Source organism: Bombina bombina, chromosome 3 (genome assembly GCF_027579735.1).
Source record: "Bombina bombina isolate aBomBom1 chromosome 3, aBomBom1.pri, whole genome shotgun sequence".
NCBI classification, from domain to species: domain Eukaryota; kingdom Metazoa; phylum Chordata; class Amphibia; order Anura; family Bombinatoridae; genus Bombina; species Bombina bombina.
In genome coordinates, this window is record NC_069501.1 from 209,568,687 (window position 1) to 209,592,938 (window position 24,252).

Consider the following 24,252-nt stretch of genomic DNA (forward strand, 5'->3'; position numbering starts at 1 on the left):
GTGCCAGTTGTTTTTTTACCATATTCTTAGTCGAGTTATGGAGGATTCTGCTATGTTAGAGGGGTTTTCCTCTGATTAAGATTTTGATACCTGCGTATATTGTGAGGTCAAGGTATCCCAGCCCTCTCAATTATGTTCCGTATGCCGTAATGGTGTTCTCTTATTCCCACGTTGGAACGTTGGAGACCACTGAGCCATCCACCTCTGAGGATTCGGCATCCCGTGAGGTGCGTTCCCTAACATCTTCTGGTCCTACACAGGCGGTTGCCCTGCATACCGTTACACCTCCTGAAGATGGCCTTTTTCCACAATAGGTTACTATACTGTTTCGCATGGCCATATCTCTGGACTTAGCGCATTTGCATCTCCATTCCACGTGCAAGCGGAGGCTTGATCCGTGTACTCCTGCCCAAGGTCCGGCATGTAAGAGGACTTTGGTGTCCGATCAGTCTTCTGGGGAAACGGTGTCCTCTGAGGCTTCAGAGGTGTGCTACCTTCAGGGTAGGAGATCTCAGATACTCAAAAGTGTAAATTTTGCCTTTAAATTTAGAATGGCTTGTCTGCGTGTACTTTTGAGAGAAGTTTTGGCAACGTTGGAAGATCCTATTTCTGATCCGTCAGCTGAATCTCAGTCTTCTGATTCAGATTGCGATCTTGTTTAGACGACTGGAGGGATGGTGATCTTATTCCTTATCGTTTTTATATTGTTATACTTTGTTTTTGTATCAGTTTCCTAGTTCGGAGCTCTTGAGGAATTGTCGCATGGGCTGGTCGGTTTCATTTTCCCCTGGGCTATCTCTTGTGTGCGCTTGCCTAATTTATTTTCTAATCCGGTTAGGATAAGTTTTTATTTTCCTTTTTCTGAATCTGAGAGTTCAGCAGTAGGTCTTGAGACTCTCCTTTGGTGTGTCTATTGGACCGATTTGTATCCTTGATGGGATCCGATCTAGGTTTTCTGAGTGTTCGTGTCTGTCCTAGTCTTGCCCCTAGGGGATCATGGTCAGGAATTCTTGAGTAGATCTCTGGATCCTTTTGGTGCTGGGGAAGTGTATTCTTCCTTGTTCCTTTGGCTATGTCTCCTTTTCTGGTTTGGCGCAGTTCTGTTGGGGGCAGGCATCGGGGTACCTGATTGCTCCATTTTTTTTCTTGCCACGACTCATTTTCTTTCATGTAATTAGCAAGAGTCCATGAGCTAGTGACGTATGGGATATACATTCCTACCAGGAGGGGCAAAGTTTCCCAAACCTTAAAATGCCTATAAATACACCCCTCACCACACCCACAATTCAGTTTTACAAACTTTGCCTCCGATGGAGGTGGTGAAGTAAGTTTGTGCTAGATTCTACGTTGATATGCGCTCCGCAGCAAGTTGGAGCCCGGTTTTCCTCTCAGCGTGCAGTGAATGTCAGAGGGATGTGAGGAGAGTATTGCCTATTTGAATGCAGTGATCTCCTTCTAAGGGGTCTATTTCATAGGTTCTCTGTTATCGGTCGTAGAGATTCATCTCTTACCTCCCTTTTCAGATCGACGATATACTCTTATATATACCATTACCTCTGCTGATTCTCGTTTCAGTACTGGTTTGGCTATCTGCTATATGTAGATGAGTGTCCTGGGGTAAGTAAGTCTTATTTTCTGTGACACTCCTAGCTATGGTTGGGCACTTTGTTTATAAAGTTCTAAATATATGTATTCAAACATTTATTTGCCTTGACTCAGAATGTTCAACTTTCCTTATTTTTCAGACAGTCAGTTTCATATTTGGGATAATGCATTTTAATTTAACATTTTTTACCTTAAAATTTGACTTTTTCCCTGTGGGCTGTTAGGCTCGCGGGGGCTGAAAATGCTTCATTTTATTGCGTCATTCTTGGCGCGGACTTTTTTGGCGCAAAAATTCTATTTCCGTTTCCGGCGTCATACGTGTCGCCGGAAGTTGCGTCATTCTTTGACGTTATTTTGCGCCAAAAATGTCGGCGTTCCGGATGTGGCGTCATTTTTGGCGCCAAAAAGCATTTAGGCGCCAAATAATGTGGGCGTCTTATTTGGCGCGAAAAAATATGGGCGTCACTTTTGTCTCCACATTATTTAAGTCTCATTTTTTATTGCTTCTGGTTGCTAGAAGCTTGTTCTTTGGCATTTTTTCCCATTCCTGAAACTGTCATTTAAGGAATTTGATCAATTTTGCTTTATATGTTGTTTTTTTCTTTTACATATTGCAAGATGTTCCACGTTGCAACTGAGTCAGAAGTTACTTCAGGAAAGTCACTGCACAGTGCTGGAGCTACCAAGCTAAGTGTATCTGCTATAAACTTTTGGTATCTGTTTCTCCAGCTGTTATTTGTATTGCATGTCATGTCAAACTTATTAATGCAGATAAAATTTCCTTTAGTACTGTTACATTACCTGTTGCTGTTCCGTCAACATCTAATTTTCAGAGTGTTCCTGATAACATAAGAGATTTTATTTTTTAAATCCATTAAGAAGGCTATGTCTGTTATTTCTCCTTCTAGTATACATAAAAGTCTTTTAAAACTTCTCTTTTTTCAGATGAATTTTTAAATGAACATCATCATTCTGATACTGATAATGGTTCTTCTGGTTCAGAGGTTTCTGTCTCAGAGGTTGATGCTGATACATCTTTGTATTTGTTCAAGATGGAATTTATTCGTTCTTTACTTAAAGAAGTGTTATTTGCATTAGAAATAGAGGATTCTGGTCCTCTTGATTCTAAATGTAAACGTTTAAATAAGGTTTTTTAAATCTCCTGTAGTTATTCCAGAAGTGTTTTATCTCCCTGATGCTATTTCTGAAGTAATTTCCAGGGAATGGAATAATTTGGGTACTTTATTTACTCCTTCTAGACGTTTAAGCAAATTATATCCTGTGCCATCTGACAGATTAGAGTTTTTTGAGACAAAAATCCCTAAGGTTATGGGGCTATCTCTACTCCTGCTAATGTACTACTATTCCTACGGCAGATAGTACTTCATTTAAGGATCCTTTAGATAGGAAAATTGAATCCTTTCTAAGAAAAGCTTACTTATGTTCAGGTAATCTTCTTAGACCTGCTATATTTTTAGCGGATGTTGCTGCAGCTTCAACTTTTTGATTAGAAGCTTTAGAGCAACAAGTAACAGATCATAATTTTATAGCATTATTATTATTCTATAACATGCTAATAATTTTATTGGTGATACCATCTTTTGATATCATTAGAGTTGATGTCAGGTATATGTCTCTAGCTATTTTAGCTAGAGAAGCTTTATGGATTAAACTTGGAATGCTGACATGTCTTCTAAGTCATCTTTGCTTTCCCTTTCTTTCCAGGGTAAATAATCATTTTAGTTCCTTTCCTTACAAGGAACAAAAGCCTGATCCTTCATCCTCAGGAGCGGTATCAGTTTGGAAACTATTTCCAGTTTGGAATATATCCAAGCCTTATAGAAACCTATAGCCAGCTCCTAAGTACCTATGAAGGTGCGGCCCTTATTCCAGCTCAGCTGGTATGGGGCAGATTACGTTTTCTTCAAAGAAATTTGGATCAATTCCGTTCTTAATCTCTGGTTTCAGAAACATTGTTTCAGAAAGGTACAGAATTGGCTTCAAGTTAAGGCCTCCTGCTAAGAGATTCTTTTCTTTCCCGTGTCCCAGTTAACACAGCAAAGGCTCAGCATTTCTGTAATGTGTTTCAGATCTAGAGTTGGCTGGAGTATTTATGCCAGTTCCAGTTCTGGAACAGGGGCTGGGGTTTTATTTTATCTCTTCATTTGTACCAAAGAAGGTCAATTCCTTCAGACCAGTTCCGGATCTGTCATTATTGAATCGTTATGTTAGGATACCAACATTCAAGATGGTTACTGTAGGACTATCCTGCCTTTTGTTTAGCAAGGGCATTATATGTCTACAATAGATTTACAGGATGTGTATCTGCATATTCCGATTCATCCAGATCACTTTTAGTGTCTGAGATTCTCTTTTTAGACAAGCATTACCAGTTTTGTGGCTCTACCGTTTGGCCTAGCCTCAGTTCCAAGAATTTTTTTCAAAGGTTCTCGGTGCCCCTTTTTTTCTGTAATCAGAGAATAGGGTTTTGCTATTTCCTTATTTGGACGATATCTTGGTACTTGCTCAGTCTTCTCATTTTCGAAGAATCTCATACGAATCGACTTGTGTTGTTTCTTCAATTTCATGGTTGGAGGATCAATTTACCATTCAGTTCATTGATTCCTCAGACAAGGGTAACCTTTTTAGGTTTCTAGATAAATTCAGTGTCTATGACTCTGTCCTTGTCAGACAAGAGAAGTTTAACATTGATATCAGCTTGTCAAAACCTTCAGTCACAATCATTCCCTTTGGTAGCCTTATGCATGGAAATGTTGGGTCTTAGGACTGCCGCATCAGATGCGATCTCCTTTGCTCGTTTTCACATGCGACCTCTTCAGCTCTGTATGCTGACCCAATGGTGCAGGGATTACTCAAAGATATCTCAATTAATATCTTTAAACCAATTTTACAACACTCTCTGACATGGTGGACAGATCACCATCGTTTAGTTCAGGGGGCTTCTTTGTTCTTCCGACCTGGACTATAATCTCAACAGATGCAAGTCTTACAGGTTGGGGAGCTGTGTGGGGGTATCTGACGGCACAAGGGGTTTGGGAATCTCAGGAGGTGAGATTTCCGATCAATATTTTGGAACTCCGTGCAATTTTCAGAGCTCTTCAGTCTTGGCCTCTTCTCAAGAGAGAGTTGTTCATTTGTTTTCAGATAGACAATGTCACAACTGTGGCATACATCAATCATCAAGGAGGGACTCACAGTCCTCTGGCTATGAAAGAAGTATCTCGAATTTTGGTTTGGGCGGAATCCAGCTCCTGTCTAATCTCTGCGGTTCATATCCCAGGTATGGACAATTGGAAAGCGGATTATCTCAGTCGCCAAACGTTGCATCCGGGCGAATGGTCTCTTCACCCAGAGGTATTTCTTCAGATTGTTCAAATGTGGGAACTTCCAGAAATAGATCTGATGGCTTCTCATCTAAACAAGAAACTTCCCAGGTATCTGTCCAGATCCCGGGATCCTCAGGCGGAGGCAGTGGATGCATTATCACTTCCTTGGAAGTATCATCCTGCCTATATCTTTCCGCCTCTAGTTCTTCTTCCAAGAGTAATCTCCAAGATTCTGAAGGGATGCTCGTTTGTTCTGCTGGTAGCTCCGGCATGGCCTCACAGGTTTTGGTATGCGGATCTTGTCCGGATGGCCTCTTGCCAACCGTGGACTCTTCCGTTAAGACCAGACCTTTTGTCTCAAGGTCCTTTTTTCCATCAGGATCTGAAATCCTTAAATTTAAAGGTATGGAGATTGAACGCTTGATTCTTGGTCAAAGAGGTTTCTCTGACTCTGTGATTAATACTATGTTACAGGCTCGTAAATCTGTATCCAGAGAGATATATTATAGAGTCTGGAAGACTTATATTTCTTGGTGTCTTTCTCATCATTTTTCTTGGCATTCTTTTAGAATACCGAGAATATTACAGTTTCTTCAGGATGGTTTAGATAAGGGTTTGTCCGCAAGTTCCTTGAAAGGTCAAATCTCTGCTCTTTCTGTTCTTTTTCACAGACAGATTGCTATTCTTCCTGATATTCATTGTTTTGTACAAGCTTTGGTTCGTATAAAGCCTGTCATTAAGTCAATTTCTCCTCCTTGGAGTTTGAATTTGGTTCTGGGGGCTCTTCAAGCTCCTCCATTTGAACCTATGCATTCATTGGATATTAAATTACTTTCTTGGAAAGTTTTGTTCCTTTTGGCCATCTCTTCTGCCAGAAGAGTTTCTGAATTATCTGCTCTTTCTTGTGAGTCTCCTTTTCTGATTTTTCATCAGGATAAGGCGGTGTTGCGAACTTCTTTTGAATTTTTACCTAAGTTGTGAATTCCAACAACATTAGTAGAGACATTGTGGTTCCTTCATTATGTCTTAATCCTAAGAATTCTAAAGAGAAATCGTTGCATTCTTTGGATGTTATTAGAGCTTTGAAATATTATGTTGAAGCTACTAAGTCTTTCCGAAAGACTTCAAGTTTATTTGTTATCTTTTCCGGTTTTAGAAAGGCCAGAAAACTTCTGCCATTTCTTTGGCATCTTGGTTGAAATCTTTAATTCATCCTGCCTATGTTGAGTCGGGTAAGACTCCGCCTCATAGGATTACAGCTCATTCTACTAGGTCAGTTTCTACTTCCTGGGCGTTTAGGAATGAAGCTTCGGTTGATGAGATTTACAAAGCGGCAACTTGGTCCTCTTTGCATACTTTTACCAAATTCTACCATTTTGTTGTATTTTCTTCTTCTGAAGCAGTTTTTGGTAGAAAAGTACTTCAGGCAGCGTTTTCAGTTTGAATCTTCTGCTTATGTTTTTTCATTAAACTTTATTTTGGGTGTGGATTATTTTCAGCAGGAATTGGCTGTCTTTATTTTATCCCTCCCTCTCTAGTGACTCTTGTGTGGAAAGATCCACATCTTGGGTAGTCATTATCCCATACGTCACTAGCTCATGGACTCTTGCTAATTACATGAAAGAAAACATAATTTATGTAAGAACTTACCTGATAAATTCATTTCTTTCATATTAGCAAGAGTCCATGAGGCCCGCCCTTTTTTTGTGGTGGTTATGATTTTTTTATATAAAGCACAATTATTCCAATTCCTTATTTTATATGCTTTCGCACTTTTTTCTTATCACCCCACTTCTTGGCTATTCGTTAAACTGAATTGTGGGTGTGGTGAGGGGTGTATTTATAGGCATTTTAAGGTTTGGGAAACTTTGCCCCTCCTGGTAGGAATGTATATCCCATACGTCACTAGCTCATGGACTCTTGCTAATATGAAAGAAATGAATTTATCAGGTAAGTTCTTACATAAATTATGTTTTTCGTGGTTGGTTTTCTCTGTTATGGGTGCTTCTCATTATGGAGTTTGACAGGGTCTTCGCCCTTTGGGTCTTGATGTATCCTGACAGGGGGCTTTCAGAAGGGTGTCAATCCTTTCCTCAACTTGTAGCTGGTCCCTTGTTTTACTTTTTGGATTGACGGCCATCCCTCCCTCCCTCCCTCCCTCCCCTGTTTTGGTAGGGTGGTGTTGGTCCTCTCTGATTTTTTTTAATCTCTTCTTGAAGTCCTCTCTGGCTCTTCCAGGGTGTCCTGGAGAAAGAGTTTCTTAGGACGGCTAGTTCTTAGCCTGAGGGTTAGCCTGGGGGTCTACGGGTGGTCTCATCCATCGCTTCTGCCCTGGATATGTTGGCTCCTAAGCAGATCCAGATAGCTGTTTCTGTTCTATTCGGAGGTCATGAACTCTTGGTGTTCTTTTCCTTTGCTACAATGCAACCTGTGGTCAGGCTGTTGTGTTTTTAAATTTTTGTACTTCAGGATACTAGACTTCTTGTCTAGGATTGCATCGGTATCGTTGCAGAAGATGGTCTATTCATTGACTTGTTTAGTTTCTGGGATATCTCTCCAGGTCCCAGTATCTCTTGCAGTTGGGTAATCTTCTTTGGGTCTTCTTTATGAGGAGTCTTTTTTTCTTCAGGATCTGCAAGGGTATTCTCTTTTTCTCTGGGATCGTACCTTGAGGTCCTTTCAGACCTCTTTAGCATACTCTCTTTTATCTGTGTTCTTCCTCTGGTGTTGGGAGTCCTGGTTGTCCTCCTTGTTGGGTTAGTGGAGGATTGTTTCTTCTCCTGATCTCATAGTCTGCGGGACTCTCGTCTCCTCAGAGGTTTGTGTGCTCCTTTTGGGACCAGTGTTTTTGTGTGGTCTCCGATGTGGGCTCTTACGGTCCTAATTGTGGGGCAGTTACTTGGTTCTGATAACTTTTGGGTCCTTTGCTTCTGTTGAAGCAGTTTTCAGGTGATGGAATTTTTTCAGGCTGTGGTGCCATCAGATTCGGCTGTCTTATTGTTACCCCCCCTTTAACATTCAGTGTCCTCTATAGCTTGGGTATTGTTTTCCCAAAAGTAATAAATACAGCTGTGGACTCTCCCTCTATTTAGAAGGAAAACTTCTAAATTACCCTCGGAGTGCATAGCTCCCGCCCGTGCTCTCTGGGGGGACAGCCCTAAATTACAATTGCTTTCTTCTGGCACCTTTTTTCACCCTGACTTTTCTTCTACTGTTCCTTGTTCCCTCAGCAGAATGACTGGGGGATAAGGGAAGTGGGGGAGGTAACTAAGCTTAAGGCTGGAGTGTCTTTGACTCCTCCTGGTGGCCAGGTTTTGTATTCTCCAAAAGTAATGAATGCAGCTGTGGACTCTCCCTGTATCGAAGGAAAGGAAATGATCTTGTCATAATTTTAGTTTTTTTCATGCGGATAAGGCGGTCCTTCGTACTAAATTGGGCTTTCTCCCTAAGGTGGTTTTGGATCGAAACATTAATCAGGAAATTGTTGTTCCTTCCTTTTGTCTTAATGCTCCTCCTCATAAGGAACGTCTTTTGCATAACTTGGATGTTGTGCTTGCTCTAAAATTTTACCTACAGGCTACTAAAGATTTTCGTCAGTCTTCTGCCCTGTGTGTTTGTTTCTCAGGAAAGCGTAAGGGTCAGAAGGCTACTACTATTACTTCTCTTTTCCTCTGGTTGAGAAGTATGATTCATTTTGCTTATGAGACTGCTGGATATCAGCCTCCTGAGAGAGTTACAGTTCATTCCACTAGGACTGTCTCCTTCTTGGGCTTTCGAAAATATAGCTTCTGTGGAACAGATTTCAAGGCAGCAACATGGTCCTCTCTGCATACTTTTTCCAAATTTGATACTTTTGCCTCGGCTGAGGCCTCTTTTGGGAGAAAGGTTCTTCAAGCAGTGGTGCCTTCTGTTTAGGTCCTCCTGCCTTTTTCTCCCTCCCTGTTCATTCTGTGTTCTCTAGCTTGGGTATTAGTTCCCACTAGTAATTGGAATGACGTTGTGGACTCTCCATGTCTTAGGAAAGAAAACAAAATTTATGCTTATCTGATACATTTCTTTCTTTCCGGACATGGAGAGTCCACGGCTCCACCCATAACTAAAACAGTATTTTTTGTTAAACCTCGGGCACCTCAGCACCTTTGTGTTATCTTCTTTTTTAATTTCACTTCGGCCGAATGACTGGGGGTTATGGGTAAGGGAAGTGACACTTAACAGCTCTCCTGGGGTGCTCTTTGCCTCCTCCTGCTGTCCAGGAGTGAATATCCTACTAGTAATTGGAATGGCCTTGTGGACTCTCCATGTCCGGAAAGAAATACATTTATCAGGTAAGCATACATTTTGATTTTTTTTATCTTCAAGCATGTTGCATTTTTTTTTCTTTTTTCAGAACAATGAAAAACAAATGCGGCAACTCTCTGTCATTCCACCCATGATGTTTGATGCTGAGCAAAGGAGGGTAAAGTTCATTAACATGAATGGACTCCTGGAGGATCCTCTGAAGGTTTACAAAAGTCGTCAGTTCATGAATGTGTGGACTGATCATGAGAAAGAAATTTTTAAAGAAAAGTAAATGTCTTTCACTTTTTTTCCTTTCAGTAATGATAGTTTTTCAAGATATTCCTCTACAATTATTGTAAGAACTCACTAATTAGTGCTTGCTAGTAGTAAACCCCATCCTGTTAAGTATAATTTTATCACTTTATCGTGATTTTACTTTTTTTTTATTTATAGATTATCAAACTGCAAACATACTTATTCAAGTGCCTTAACCCTTGTTTAAAACCCAAAAATGTAATTATTGAGAAAATGTGCATATATATTTCTATTTTTCCTAGTGTCAATTAAGTTATAGGTTTTTAAAAAAAAAAAAAAAGTGTATATAATATTCAAATCTGAATAAATGAATTGATTTTTCCCCCACTGAAACAGACTGCTGGGTGAAAATATGTAAATTAAGTTTACAGTGCCTTTCTTTCCTAAGATACGGTGAGTCCACGGAATCATCAATTACTGAATATCTCTACTGGCCAGCAGGAGGAGGCAAATAGTGCCACAGCAAAGCTTTTAAATGTCCCTTCCCTTCCCACAATCCCCAGTCTTTCTCGTTGCCTTCGGTGCAAGGAGGAGGTGAAGATTTTGATGTCTAATTATTTCACTTCAATCAAGATTTTATTATTTTGAAAGCCAGAATAGGTTTGCTCTGATCTTTGTCCTCAAGGCTGGGTATAGCCGTACTCCACGTTTGTCTCTTCAGTAGGGCAGTGGTGGCTTTAAAGCAGTGAGGAACTTGTAAGGTGGGCCTTGCTGTGTTTTCCTCACATATTTGTTGCCCAGGGTATTGAAAGCCAGAGTAGGTTTACTCTGATCTTTCTTTTTTCTTCAGTTCTCTGTAAGGAGTAGCTTCCTTTCATACGGGGTAAGCTGTTGTCCTGCCGGACGGCTAGATACAGGCAAGTGCTTTTGTGTTCTATGTTTTGGGGGACTTGCACTTATGTAAGAGATTGCAATAATATCTGGGATATATATATATATATATATATATCCTGGGGAAGGATATTTTAGGCAGGTCGCAGGCACTCATTGTGCCAAGGAGACTAGGGGTTAATACTTTTTAGGGCTCGTGTGTGTTTGACTCGTTAGGAGTTAATTGCTGCCTTTTGTGTTTGATTCCTTAGGATCAATCTTATGGTTTACCTATAGCTCATATTTGGCTCTCATAGAGGAATCTGGTTTGTTTTTGAGAGCACGCTCTTTCTTTAATGTAATTAGCAAGAGTCCATGAGCTAGTGACGTATGGGATATACATTCCTACCAGGAGGGGCAAAGTTTCCCAAACCTCAAAATGCCTATAAATACACCCCTCACCACACCCACAAATCAGTTTTACAAACTTTGCCTCCTATGGAGGTGATGAAGTAAGTTTGTGCTAGATTCTACGTTGATATGCGCTCCGCAACAGGTTGGAGCCCGGTTTTCCTCTCAGCGTGCAGTGAATGTCAGAGGGATGTGAGGAGAGTATTGCCTATTTGAATGCAATGATCTCCTTCTACGGGGTCTATTTCATAGGTTCTCTGTTATCGGTCGTAGAGATTCATCTCTTACCTCCCTTTTCAGATCGACGATATACTCTTTTATATATATACCATTACCTCTGCTGATTTTCGTTTCAGTACTGGTTTGGCTTTCTACAACATGTAGACGAGTGTCCTGGGGTAAGTAAGTCTTATTTTCTGTGACACTCTAAGCTATGGTTGGGCGCTTTTTTATAAAGTTCTAAATATATGTATTCAAACATTTATTTGCCTTGACTCAGAATGTTCAACTTTCCTTATTTTCAGACAGTCAGTTTCATATTTGGGATAATGCATTTGAATCAATCATTTTTTCTTACCTTAAAAAATGTGACTTTTTCCCTGTGGGCTGTTAGGCTCGCGGGGCTGAAAATGCTTCATTTTATTGCGTCATTCTTGGCGCAGACTTTTTTGGCGCAAAAAATCTTTTCTGTTTCCGGCGTCATACGTGTCGCCGGAAGTTGCGTCATTTTTTGACGTTCTTTTGCGCCAAAAATGTCGGCGTTCCGGATGTGGCGTCATTTCTTCTGTTATGTGTGATCAGTCCACGGGTCATCATTACTTCTGGGATATAACTCCTCCCCAACAGGAAATGCAAGAGGATTCACCCAGCAGAGCTGCATATAGCTCCTCCCCTCTACGTCAGTCCCAGTCATTCTCTTGCACCCAACGACTAGATAGGATGTGTGAGAGGACTATGGTGATTATACTTAGTTTTTATGACTTCAATCAAAAGTTTGTTATTTTAAAATAGCACCGGAGCGTGTTATTACTTCTCTGGCAGAGTTTGAGGAAGAATCTGTCAGAGTTTTTTACTATGATTTTAACCGGAGTAGTTAAGATCATATTGCTGTTCTCGGCCATCTGAGGGAGGTAAAGGCTTCAGATCAGGGGACAGCGGGCAGATGAATCTGCATTGAGGTATGTAGCAGTTTTTATTTTCTGAATGGAATTGATGAGAAAATCCTGCCATACCGTTAAAATGACATGTATGTATACACTTCAGTATTCTGGGGATGGTATTTCACCGGAACTACTCAGTTAAAGGTCACTAATCCTTTTTAATAACTATTTATCATGTTAAACGTTTTTGCTGGAATGTAGAATCGTTTACATTGCTGAGGTACTGTGTGAATAAATATTTGGGCATTATTTTCCACTTGGCAGTTTTTTTGCTTTAATTGTGACAGTTTCGTTTCTCTTCACTGCTGTGTGGGAGAGAGAGGGGCCGTTTTTGGCGCTCTTTGCTACGCATCAAAAAATACCAGTCAGTTACTTTTATATTTCCTGCATGATCCGGTTCATCTCTGATAGATCTCAGGGGTCTTCAAACTTCTTTGAAGGGAGGTAAATTCTCTCAGCAGAAGCTGTGAGAATTCTTATAGTGACTGTGAATAAAAACGTTGCTTTGTATTTTTTATGTCAAATTTAATTATTGTTATTTTACTAATGGGAACAAACCTTTGCTAAAAGTTTTGTTGTTTTAAAGTTTGATGCTATAACTGTTTTTCAGTTCATTATTTCAACTGTCATTTAATCGTTAGTACCTCTTTGAGGCACAGTACGTTTTTTGCTAAAAAAGATTATAACCAAGTTGTAAGTTTTTTGCTAGTGTGTTAAACATGTCTGACTCAGAGGAAGATATCTGTGTCATTTGTTCCAATGCCAAGGTGGAGCCCAATAGAAATTTATGTACTAACTGTATTGATGCTACTTTAAATAAAAGTCAATCTGTACAATGTGAACAAATTTCACCAAACAGCGAGGGGAGAGTTATGCCGACTAACTCGCCTCACGCGGCAGTACCTGCATCTCCCGCCCGGGAGGTGCGTGATATTTTGGCGCCTAGTACATCTGGGCGGCCATTACAGATAACATTACAAGATATGGCTACTGTTATGACTGAAGTTTTGTCTAAATTACCAGAACTAAGAGGCAAGCGTGATCACTCTGGGGTGAGAACAGAGTGCGCTGACAATGCTAGGGCCATGTCTGATACTGCGTCACAGCTCGCAGAGCATGAGGACGGAGAGCTTCATTCTGTGGGTGACGGTTCTGATCCAAACAGATTGGACTCAGATATTTCAAATTTTAAATTTAAATTGGAGAACCTCCGTGTATTACTAGGGGAGGTCTTAGCAGCTCTCAATGATTGTAACACCGTTGCAATACCAGAGAAACTGTGTAGGTTGGATAAATACTTTGCGGTACCGGCGAGTACTGACGTTTTTCCTATACCTAAGAGACTAACTGAAATTGTTACTAAGGAGTGGGATAGACCCGGTGTGCCGTTCTCACCCCCTCCAATATTTAGAAAGATGTTTCCAATAGACGCCACCACTCGGGACTTATGGCAAACGGTCCCCAAGGTGGAGGGAGCAGTTTCTACTTTAGCTAAGCGTACCACTATCCCGGTGGAGGATAGCTGTGCTTTCTCAGATCCAATGGATAAAAAATTAGAGGGTTACCTTAAGAAAATGTTTGTTCAACAAGGTTTTATATTACAACCCCTTGCATGTATCGCGCCGATTACGGCTGCGGCAGCATTTTGGATTGAGTCGCTTGAAGAGAACCTTAGTTCATCTACGCTAGACGACATTACGGACAGGCTTAGAGTCCTTAAACTAGCTAATTCCTTCATTTCGGAGGCCGTAGTACATTTAACCAAACTTACGGCTAAGAACTCAGGATTCGCCATACAGGCACGTAGGGCGCTGTGGCTAAAATCCTGGTCAGCTGATGTTACTTCTAAGTCCAAATTACTTAATATACCTTTCAAGGGGCAGTCTTTATTTGGGCCCGGTTTGAAAGAGATTATCGCTGACATTACAGGAGGTAAGGGCCACGCCCTACCTCAAGACAAAGCCAAAGCTAAGGCTAGACAGTCTAATTTTCGTCCCTTTCGGAACTTCAAAACAGGAGCAGCATCAACCTCCACTGCACCAAAACAGGAAGGAGCTGTTGCTCGTTACAGGCAAGGCTGGAAGCCTAACCAGTCCTGGAACAAGAGCAAGCAGGCCAGGAAACCTGCTGCTGCCCCAAAGACAGCATGAACCGAGAGCCCCCGATCCGGGACCGGATCTAGTGGGGGGCAGACTCTCTCTCTTCACCCAGGCCTGGGCAAGAGATGTTCAGGATCCCTGGGCACTAGAGATCATATCTCAGGGATACCTTCTAGACTTCAAATTATCTCCCCCAAGAGGGAGATTTCATCTGTCAAGGTTGTCAACAAACCAGATAAAGAAAGAAGCGTTTCTACGCTGCGTACAAGATCTGTTAATAATGGGAGTGATCCATCCGGTTCCGCGGTCGGAACAAGGACAAGGGTTCTACTCAAACCTGTTTGTGGTCCCCAAAAAAGAGGGAACTTTCAGGCCAATCTTAGATTTAAAGATTCTAAACAAATTCCTAAGAGTTCCATCGTTCAAAATGGAAACTATTCGGACAATCTTACCCATGATCCAAGAGGGTCAGTACATGACCACAGTGGATTTAAAGGATGCTTACCTTCACATACCGATCCACAAAGATCATCACCGGTATCTAAGGTTTGCCTTCTTAGACAGGCACTACCAGTTTGTAGCTCTTCCATTCGGATTGGCTACGGCTCCAAGAATCTTCACAAAGGTTCTGGGTGCCCTTCTGGCGGTACTAAGACCGCGAGGGATTTCGGTAGCTCCATACCTAGACGACATTCTAATACAAGCTTCAAGCTTTCAAACTGCCAAGTCTCATACAGAGTTAGTTCTGGCATTTCTAAGGTCGCATGGATGGAAAGTGAACGAAAAGAAGAGTTCTCTTTTTCCTCTCACAAGAGTTCCATTCTTGGGGACTCTTATAGATTCTGTAGAAATGAAGATTTACCTGACAGAGGACAGGTTAACAAAGCTTCAAAATGCATGCCGTGTCCTTCATTCCATTCAACACCCGTCAGTAGCTCAATGCATGGAGGTGATCGGCTTAATGGTAGCGGCAATGGACATAGTACCTTTTGCACGCCTACACCTCAGACCTCTGCAATTATGCATGCTAAGTCAGTGGAATGGGGATTACTCAGATTTGTCCCCTACTCTGAATCTGAATCAAGAGACCAGAAATTCTCTTCTATGGTGGCTTCATCGGCCACACCTGTCCAGGGGGATGCCATTCAGCAGGCCAGACTGGACAATTGTAACAACAGACGCCAGCCTACTAGGTTGGGGCGCTGTCTGGAATTCTCTGAAGGCTCAGGGACTATGGAATCAGGAGGAGAGTCTCCTTCCAATAAACATTCTGGAATTGAGAGCAGTTCTCAATGCCCTTCTAGCTTGGCCCCAATTAACAACTCGGGGGTTCATCAGGTTTCAGTCGGACAACATCACGACTGTAGCTTACATCAACCATCAGGGAGGGACAAGAAGCTCCCTAGCAATGGTGGAAGTATCAAAGATAATTCGCTGGGCAGAGTCTCACTCTTGCCACCTGTCAGCAATCCACATCCCGGGAGTGGAGAACTGGGAGGCGGATTTCTTGAGTCGCCAGACTTTTCATCCGGGGGAGTGGGAACTTCATCCGGAGGTCTTTGCCCAAATACTTCGACGTTGGGGCAAACCAGAGATAGACCTCATGGCGTCTCGCCAGAACGCCAAACTTCCTCGCTACGGGTCCAGATCCAGGGATCCGGGAGCGGTTCTGATAGATGCTTTGACAGCACCTTGGAACTTCGGGATGGCTTATGTGTTTCCACCCTTTCCGCTGCTTCCTCGATTGATTGCCAAAATCAAACAGGAGAGAGCATCAGTGATTCTAATAGCGCCTGCATGGCCACGCAGGACTTGGTATGCAGATCTAGTGGACATGTCATCCTGTCCGCCTTGGTCTCTACCTCTAAGACAGGACCTTCTGATACAGGGTCCATTCAAACATCAAAATCTAACTTCTCTGAAGCTGACTGCTTGGAAATTGAACGTTTGATTTTATCAAAACGTGGTTTTTCTGAGTCGGTTATTGATACCCTGATACAGGCTAGGAAGCCTGTTACCAGAAAGATTTACCATAAAATATGGCGTAAATACCTATACTGGTGCGAATCCAAACATTACTCCTGGAGTAAGGTTAGGATCTCTAGGATATTGTCTTTTCTACAAGAAGGGTTAGAAAAGGGTTTATCAGCTAGTTCATTAAAGGGACAGATTTCAGCTCTGTCCATCTTGTTACACAGGCGTCTGTCAGAAAATCCAGACGTCCAGGCTTTTTGTCAGGCTTTAGCTAGGATCAAGCCTGTGTTTAAAGCTGTTGCTCCGCCATGGAGTTTAAACTTAGTTCTTAACGTTTTACAGGGTGTTCCATTTGAACCCCTTCATTCCATTGATATAAAATTGTTATCTTGGAAAGTTCTGTTTTTAATGGCTATTTCCTCGGCTCGAAGAGTCTCTGAGTTATCAGCCTTACATTGTGATTCTCCTTATCTGATTTTTCACTCAGACAAGGTAGTTCTGCGTACTAAACCTGGGTTCTTACCTAAGGTGGTCACTAACAGGAATATCAATCAAGAGATTGTTGTTCCATCCTTGTGTCCAAATCCTTCTTCAAAGAAGGAACGTCTTCTACACAATCTGGATGTAGTTCGTGCCCTCAAGTTCTACTTGCAGGCAACTAAAGATTTTCGCCAAACTTCTTCCCTGTTTGTCGTTTATTCTGGACAGAGGAGAGGTCAAAAAGCTTCTGCTACCTCTCTCTCTTTTTGGCTTCGTAGCATAATACGTTTAGCCTATGAGACTGCTGGTCAGCAGCCTCCTGAAAGAATTACAGCTCACTCCACTAGAGCTGTGGCTTCCACTTGGGCCTTTAAGAATGAGGCCTCTGTTGAACAGATTTGCAAGGCTGCAACTTGGTCTTCGCTTCATACTTTTTCCAAATTTTACAAATTTGACACTTTTGCTTCTTCGGAGGCTATTTTTGGGAGAAAGGTTCTTCAGGCAGTGGTTCCTTCTATATAATGAGCCTGCCTATCCCTCCCGTCATCCGTGTACTTTTGCTTTGGTATTGGTATCCCAGAAGTAATGATGACCCGTGGACTGATCACACATAACAGAAGAAAACATAATTTATGCTTACCTGATAAATTCCTTTCTTCTGTTGTGTGATCAGTCCACGGCCCGCCCTGTTTTAAGGCAGGTAAATATCTTTTAAATTATACTCCAGTCACCACTTCACCCTTGGTTACTCCTTTCTCGTTGATTCTTGGTCGAATGACTGGGACTGACGTAGAGGGGAGGAGCTATATGCAGCTCTGCTGGGTGAATCCTCTTGCATTTCCTGTTGGGGAGGAGTTATATCCCAGAAGTAATGATGACCCGTGGACTGATCACACAACAGAAGAAAGGAATTTATCAGGTAAGCATAAATTATGTTTTTTTGGCGCCAAAAGCATTTAGGCGCCAAATAATGTGGGCGTCTTATTTGGCGCTAAAAAAATATGGGCGTTGCTTTTGTCTCCACATTATTTAAGTCTCATTTTTCATTGCTTCTGGTTGCTAGAAGCTTGTTCTTTGGCATTTTTTCCCATTCCTGAAACTGTCATTTAAGGAATTTGATCAATTTTGCTTTATATGTTGTTTTTTCTCTTACATATTGCAAGATGTCTCATGTTGCATCTGAGTCAGAAGATACTTCAGGAAAATTGCTGCCTGGTGCTGGAACTACCAAAGCTAAGTGTATCTGCTGTAAACTTTTGGTAGCTGTTCCTCCTGCTGTTTGTATTAAATGTCATGACAAACTTGTTAATGCAGAAAATATTTCCTTTAGTAAAATACCATTACCTGTTGCAGTTCCATCAACATCTAATGTTCAGAGTGTTCCTGATAACATAAGAGATTTTGTTTCTGAATCTATTAAGAAGGCTATGTCTGTTATTCCTCCTTCTAGTAAACATAAAAAGTCTTTTAAAACTTCTCTTTATCCAGATGAATTTTTAAATGAACATCATCATTCTGATTCTAATGATTCTTCTGGTTCAGAGGATTCTGTTTCAGAGGTTGATGCTGATAAATCTTCATATTTATTTAAAATGGAATTTATTCGTTCTTTACTTAAAGAAGTGCTAATTGCATTAGAAATTGAGGATTCTGGTCCTCTTGATACTAAATCTAAACGTTTAGACAAGGTCTTTAAATCTCCTGTAGTTATTCCAGAAGTTTTTCCTGTTCCTGGTGCTATTTCTGAAGTAATTTCCAGGGAATGGAATAATTTGGGTAATTCATTTACTCCTTCTAAACGTTTAAGCAATTATATCCTGTGCCGTCTGACAGATTAGAGTTTTGGGACAAAATCCCTAAAGTTGATGGGGCTATCTCTACCCTTGCTAAACGTACTACTATTCCTACGGCAGATGGTACTTCCTTTAAGGATCCTTTAGATAGGAAAATTGAATCCTTTCTAAGAAAAGCTTATTTGTGTTCAGGTAATCTTCTTAGACCTGCTATATCTTTGGCGGATGTTGCTGCAGCTTCAACTTTTTGGTTGGAAACTTTAGCGCAACAAGTAACAGATCATGATTCTCATAACATTATTATTCTTCTTCAACATGCTAATAATTTTATCTGTGATGCCATTTTTGATATTATCAGAGTTGATGTCAGGTTTATGTCTCTAGCTATTTTAGCTAGAAGAGCTTTATGGCTTAAAACTTGGAATGCTGATATGTCTTCTAAATCGACTCTACTTTCCCTTTCTTTCCAGGGTAATAAATTATTTGGTTCTCAGTTGGATTCTATTATCTCAACTGTTACTGGTGGGAAAGGAACTTTTTTACCACAGGATAAAAAATCTAAGGGTAAAAACAGGGCTAATAATCGTTTTCGTTCCTTTCGTTTCAACAAAGAACAAAAGCCTGATCCTTCATCCTCAGGAGCAGTTTCAGTTTGGAAACCATCTCCAGTCTGGAATAAATCCAAGCCTTCTAGAAAAGCAAAGCCAGCTTCTAAGTCCACATGAAGGTGCGGCCCTCATTCCAGCTCAGCTGGTAGGGGGCAGATTACGTTTTTTCAAAGAAATTTGGATCAATTCTGTTCACAATCTTTGGATTCAGAACATTATTTCAGAAGGGTACAGAATTGGTTTCAAGATAAGACCTCCTGCAAAGAGATTTTTTCTTTCCCGTGTCCCAGTAAACCCAGCGAAAGCTCAAGCATTTCTGAAATGTGTTTCAGATCTAGAGTTGGCTGGAGTAATTATGCCAGTTCCAGTTCTGGAACAGGGGCTGGGGTTTTATTCGAATCTCTTCATTGTACCAAAGAAGGAGAATTCCTTCAGACCAGTTCTGGATCTAAAAATATTGAATCGTTATGTAAGGATACCAACATTCAAAATGGTAACTGTAAGGACTATCCTGCCTTTTGTTCAGCAAGGGCATTATATGTCTACAATAGATTTACAGGATGCATATCTGCATATTCCGATTCATCCAGCTCACTATCAGTTTCTGAGATTCTCTTTCCTAGACAGGAATAGACAATTGGGAAGCGGATTATCTCAGTCGCCAAACGTTGCATCCGGGCGAATGGTCTCTTCACCCAGAGGTATTTCTTCAGATTGTTCAAATGTGGGAACTTCCAGAAATAGATCTGATGGCTTCTCATCTAAACAAGAAACTTCCCAGGTATCTGTCCAGATCCCGGGATCCTCAGGCGGAGGCAGTGGATGCATTATCACTTCCTTGGAAGTATCATCCTGCCTATATCTTTCCGCCTCTAGTTCTTCTTCCAAGAGTAATCTCCAAGATTCTGAAGGAATGCTCGTTTGTTCTGCTGGTAGCTCCAGCATGGCCTCACAGGTTTTGGTATGCGGATCTTGTCCGGATGGCCTCTTGCCAACCGTGGACTCTTCCGTTAAGACCAGACCTTCTGTCGCAAGGTCCTTTTTTCCATCAGGATCTCAAATCCTTAAATTTAAAGGTATGGAGATTGAACGCTTGATTTTTGGTCAAAGAGGTTTCTCTGACTCTGTGATTAATACTATGTTACAGGCTCGTAAATCTGTATCTAGAGAGATATATTATAGAGTCTGGAAGACTTATATTTCTTGGTGTCTTTCTCATCATTTTTCCTGTCATTCTTTTAGAATTCCGAGAATTTTACAGTTTCTTCAGGATGGTTTAGATAAAGGTTTGTCCGCAAGTTCCTTGAAAGGTCAAATCTCTGCTCTTTCTGTTCTTTTTCACAGAAAGATTGCTAATCTTCCTGATATTCATTGTTTTGTACAAGCCTTGGTTCGTATAAAACCTGTCATTAAGTCAATTTCTCCTCCTTGGAGTTTGAATTTGGTTCTGGGGGCTCTTCAAGCTCCTCCGTTTGAACCTATGCATTCATTGGACATTAAATTACTTTCTTGGAAAGTTTTGTTCCTTTTGGCCATCTCTTCTGCCAGAAGAGTCTCTGAATTGTCTGCTCTTTCTTGTGAGTCTTCTTTTCTGATTTTTCATCAGGATAAGGCGGTGTTGCGAACTTCTTTTAAATTTTTACCTAAGGTTGTGAATTCCAACAACATTAGTAGAGAAATTGTAGTTCCTTCATTATGCCCTAATCCTAAGAATTCTAAGGAGAAATCATTGCATTCTTTGGATGTTGTTAGAGCTTTGAAATATTATGTTGAAGCTACTAAGACTTTCCGAAAGACTTCTAGTCTATTTGTCATCTTTTCCGGTTCTAGAAAAGGCCAGAAAGCTTCTGCCATTTCTTTGGCATCTTGGTTGAAATCTTTAATCATGCCTATGTTGAGTCGGGTAAAACTCCGCCTCAGAGGATTACAGCTCATTCTACTAGTTCAGTTTCTACTTCCTGGGCGTTTAGGAATGAAGCTTCGGTTGATCAGATTTGCAAAGCAGCAACTTGGTCTTCTTTGCATACTTTTACTAAATTCTACCATTTTGATGTGTTTTCTTCTTCTGAAGCAGTTTTTGGTAGAAAAGTACTTCAGGCAGCTGTTTCAGTTTGAATCTTCTGCTTATGTTTTCATTTAAACTTTATTTTGGGTGTGGATTATTTTCAGCAGGAATTGGCTGTCTTTATTTTATCCCTCCCTCTCTAGTGACTCTTGCGTGGAAAGATCCACATCTTGGGTAGTCATTATCCCATACGTCACTAGCTCATGGACTCTTGCTAATTACATGAAAGAAAACATAATTTATGTAAGAACTTACCTGATAAATTCATTTCTTTCATATTAGCAAGAGTCCATGAGGCCCACCCTTTTTTGTGGTGGTTATGATTTTTTTTTATAAAGCACAATTATTCCAATTCCTTATTTTTTATGCTTTCGCACTTTTTTCTTATCACCCCACTTCTTGGCTATTCGTTAAACTGATTTGTGGGTGTGGTGAGGGGTGTATTTATAGGCATTTTGAGGTTTGGGAAACTTTGCCCCTCCTGGTAGGAATGTATATCCCCCATACGTCACTAGCTCATGGACTCTTGCTAATATGAAAGAAATGAATTTATCAGGTAAGTTCTTACATAAATATGAAAAATAAATATTATGAAAAATGTTTTTCATAATAACAATAGCGTAAGAGTGGCGCCATTAGGGGTTACAGTGCTTTAACGTAATGTGTGTCGTTTACTTTGGTATGCTCTGTAGTTTCAGCGGGGTGGTGAAGCGCGTAGTTAATTATAGCTGCGCGCCTCATTTCTGTGCTCTGCTTCTGTTCCGCCTTCGTTTTCCTTGGAATGGTGGGGAAGCGCTATTTTCATCTCTCTCTGAGCCGGTCATATGACCACTCCCTTTTTTCTTAGCCGATGGAGCGTTGCAATGTCTCTGTAGGTCGGAGCTTGCTGCTTGGAGTTAGGCTGTACAGTAAAGGCTGTCTATGCGCAAGGACAAGGCCAAAATTCATTTGCAAGTCCACTTCCGCAAAGAGATCTAAGAAAAAGAAGGGCATCAGACAGAGAGGAAAGAGAGGTGGAAGCAGGAGACTCAAAAAAGACCCGATTTTAGAGAAACCAGGGGTGACGGTATAAAAGACCTGACCTCCCATCTATCAGGAGCTTGACAAAGGCCCAGACCGGGCTGAAACGCGTTGCTCTGCCCACTTTTCTAACACACAGGTGACTGGAACTAATTACCAGCGCCGAGACCGCACAGAGACCCAGAGCACAGTTTGGTCTATCTGGCGTGAGTGCTGATACGGATTGTAAAAGACAAGAGGTTTCCTTCATTTCGGGGATCCATCCAGCAGTGATCTAATCCAGGACCGCTATAGAGAGACAGCTGGGACTTCATAGAGCATTTTCGGTGTAAGTAATAAGTGAACACCTTAAATTTTGGCTCTCTTCCTGTCTGTTCATTTGGATCTCATCTCGTTACAGCTCCGGTTAAAATATCACTAACTTCCAGCTGACGTGGATCTTCCTTGGTTTCCAATGGGATCTTTGTTCTCTATCTCGAATTAACCATTTGTGATAGTGATTGTCTTATTGTTGTTTTATTGTTATTTTATTTATGCAATTTTATTTTGAGGTTTTTAGGGATTTTATTGATACTACATTGTCAAACGCCTGATCAGAGTGTTATTTAAATTTGGTTTTAAAAGTATTTCTGTGCACGATTAAGATTGTAATAAAATTTGTTTATTTTTTACTTGCACCATTACTCTGGTTCATCCTTAAGCACATCCCTTAATCAATTACCCAGTTTTCACATATTTGTAAGGAATTATCATCTCCATCGTACTAAGGTAATTTATTGTTTATAGTATACAATAATTAGAACCTTTGCATTACCAATTTTAGCTACACGTTAGCGCCAGAGGTTATTATAGTAATATTCATATTACTATTGTATGATTGTAACATATATTTTCTGCATGGAAACCGTTATATCAGGGCTCCCACTGTTGTGATAGGAGTGGGAGGGACCTTGTTTTAGCGCCTTGTTGCGCAGTTATAATTCTAGCACAGTCTTCCTGCTAATTCCTCCTTGATCCAGGACGTCTCTAGAGAGCTCAGGGGTCTGCAAAATTCATTTTTGAGGGAGATAGTCACAGCAGATCTGCGACAGTGTGCTTGACTGTGATTAAAAGCGTTAAATCTTAATTGATATCCGTTTTATCCGTTTTGGGTATTGAGGGGTTAATCATCCTTTTGCTAATGGGTGCAATCCTCTGCTAATATTACACTTCTTGTTAAGAATTGTTTACTTATATCTGTATTTTTGAAGCGCTGCAGCGTTTTTTATATTGCTTGTAAACTTATTGAAAGTGATTTCCAAGCTTGCTAGTTTCATTGCTAAGTCTGTTTAAACATGTCTGATTCAGAGGAAACTGTTTGTTCATCATGTTCAAAAGCCAATATGGAGCCCAATAGAACGATGTGTACCAATTGTATGGATATTGCTTTGAATAAAAGTCCATCTGTACCGATAGAGAAACTATCACCAGACAACGAGGGGGAAGTTATGCCGCCTAACTCTCCTCACGTGTCAGTACCTGCGTCTCCCGCTCGGGAGATGCGTAGGATTGAGACGCCAAGTACATCTAGGCCCTTACAAATCACTTTACATGATATGGCTAATGTTATGAAAGAAGTATTATATAATATTCCCGAATTGAGGAGCAAGCGCGATAACTCTGGGTTAAGGACAGAGCGCGCTGATGACACGAGAGCCATGTCTGATACTGCGTCACAATTTGCAGAACATGAGGTCGGTGAGCTTCATTCTGTCGGTGACGGTTCTGATCCGGGGAGACCGGATTCAGAAATTTCAAATTTCAAATTTTAAATTTAAGCTTGAGAACCTCCGTGTGTTACTAGGGGAGGTATTAGCGGCTCTGAATGATTGCGACACGGTGGCAATCCCAGAGAAATTGTGTAGGTTGGATAGATACTATGCGGTACCGGTGTGTACTGACGTCTTTCCTATACCAAAAAGACTTACAGAAATTATTAGTAAGGAGTGGGATAGACCCGGTGTGCCTTTTTCCCCTCCCCCGATATTCAGAAAAATGTTTCCTATAGACGCCACCACACGAGACTTATGGCAGACGGTCCCTAAGGTGGAGGGAGCAGTTTCTACTTTAGCCAAGCGTACCACTATCCCGGTGGAGGATAGCTGTGCTTTCTCAGATCCAATGGATAAAAAATTAGAGGGTTATCTTAAGAAAATGTTTGTTCAACAGGGTTTTATTTTGCAGCCTCTTGCATGCATTGCGCCTGTCACGGCTGCAGCGGCATTCTGGTTTGAGTCTCTGGAAGAGG

At 41.1% G+C, this 24,252-nt stretch overlaps 1 protein-coding gene across 6 annotated transcripts in view; it reads left to right on the forward strand.

Moving 5' to 3' along the window:
* The window catches only part of NCOR1 (nuclear receptor corepressor 1), a 1,077,134-nt gene that overhangs the window by 319,724 nt on the left and 733,158 nt on the right, over positions 1-24,252 (forward strand). For all 6 annotated transcript variants that reach the window (XM_053706113.1, XM_053706112.1, XM_053706115.1 and 3 more), the window contains one exon: positions 9,340-9,518. In XM_053706113.1, the coding sequence (XP_053562088.1) occupies positions 9,340-9,518 (179 nt within the window). The remainder of the gene's footprint in view (positions 1-9,339; positions 9,519-24,252) is intronic.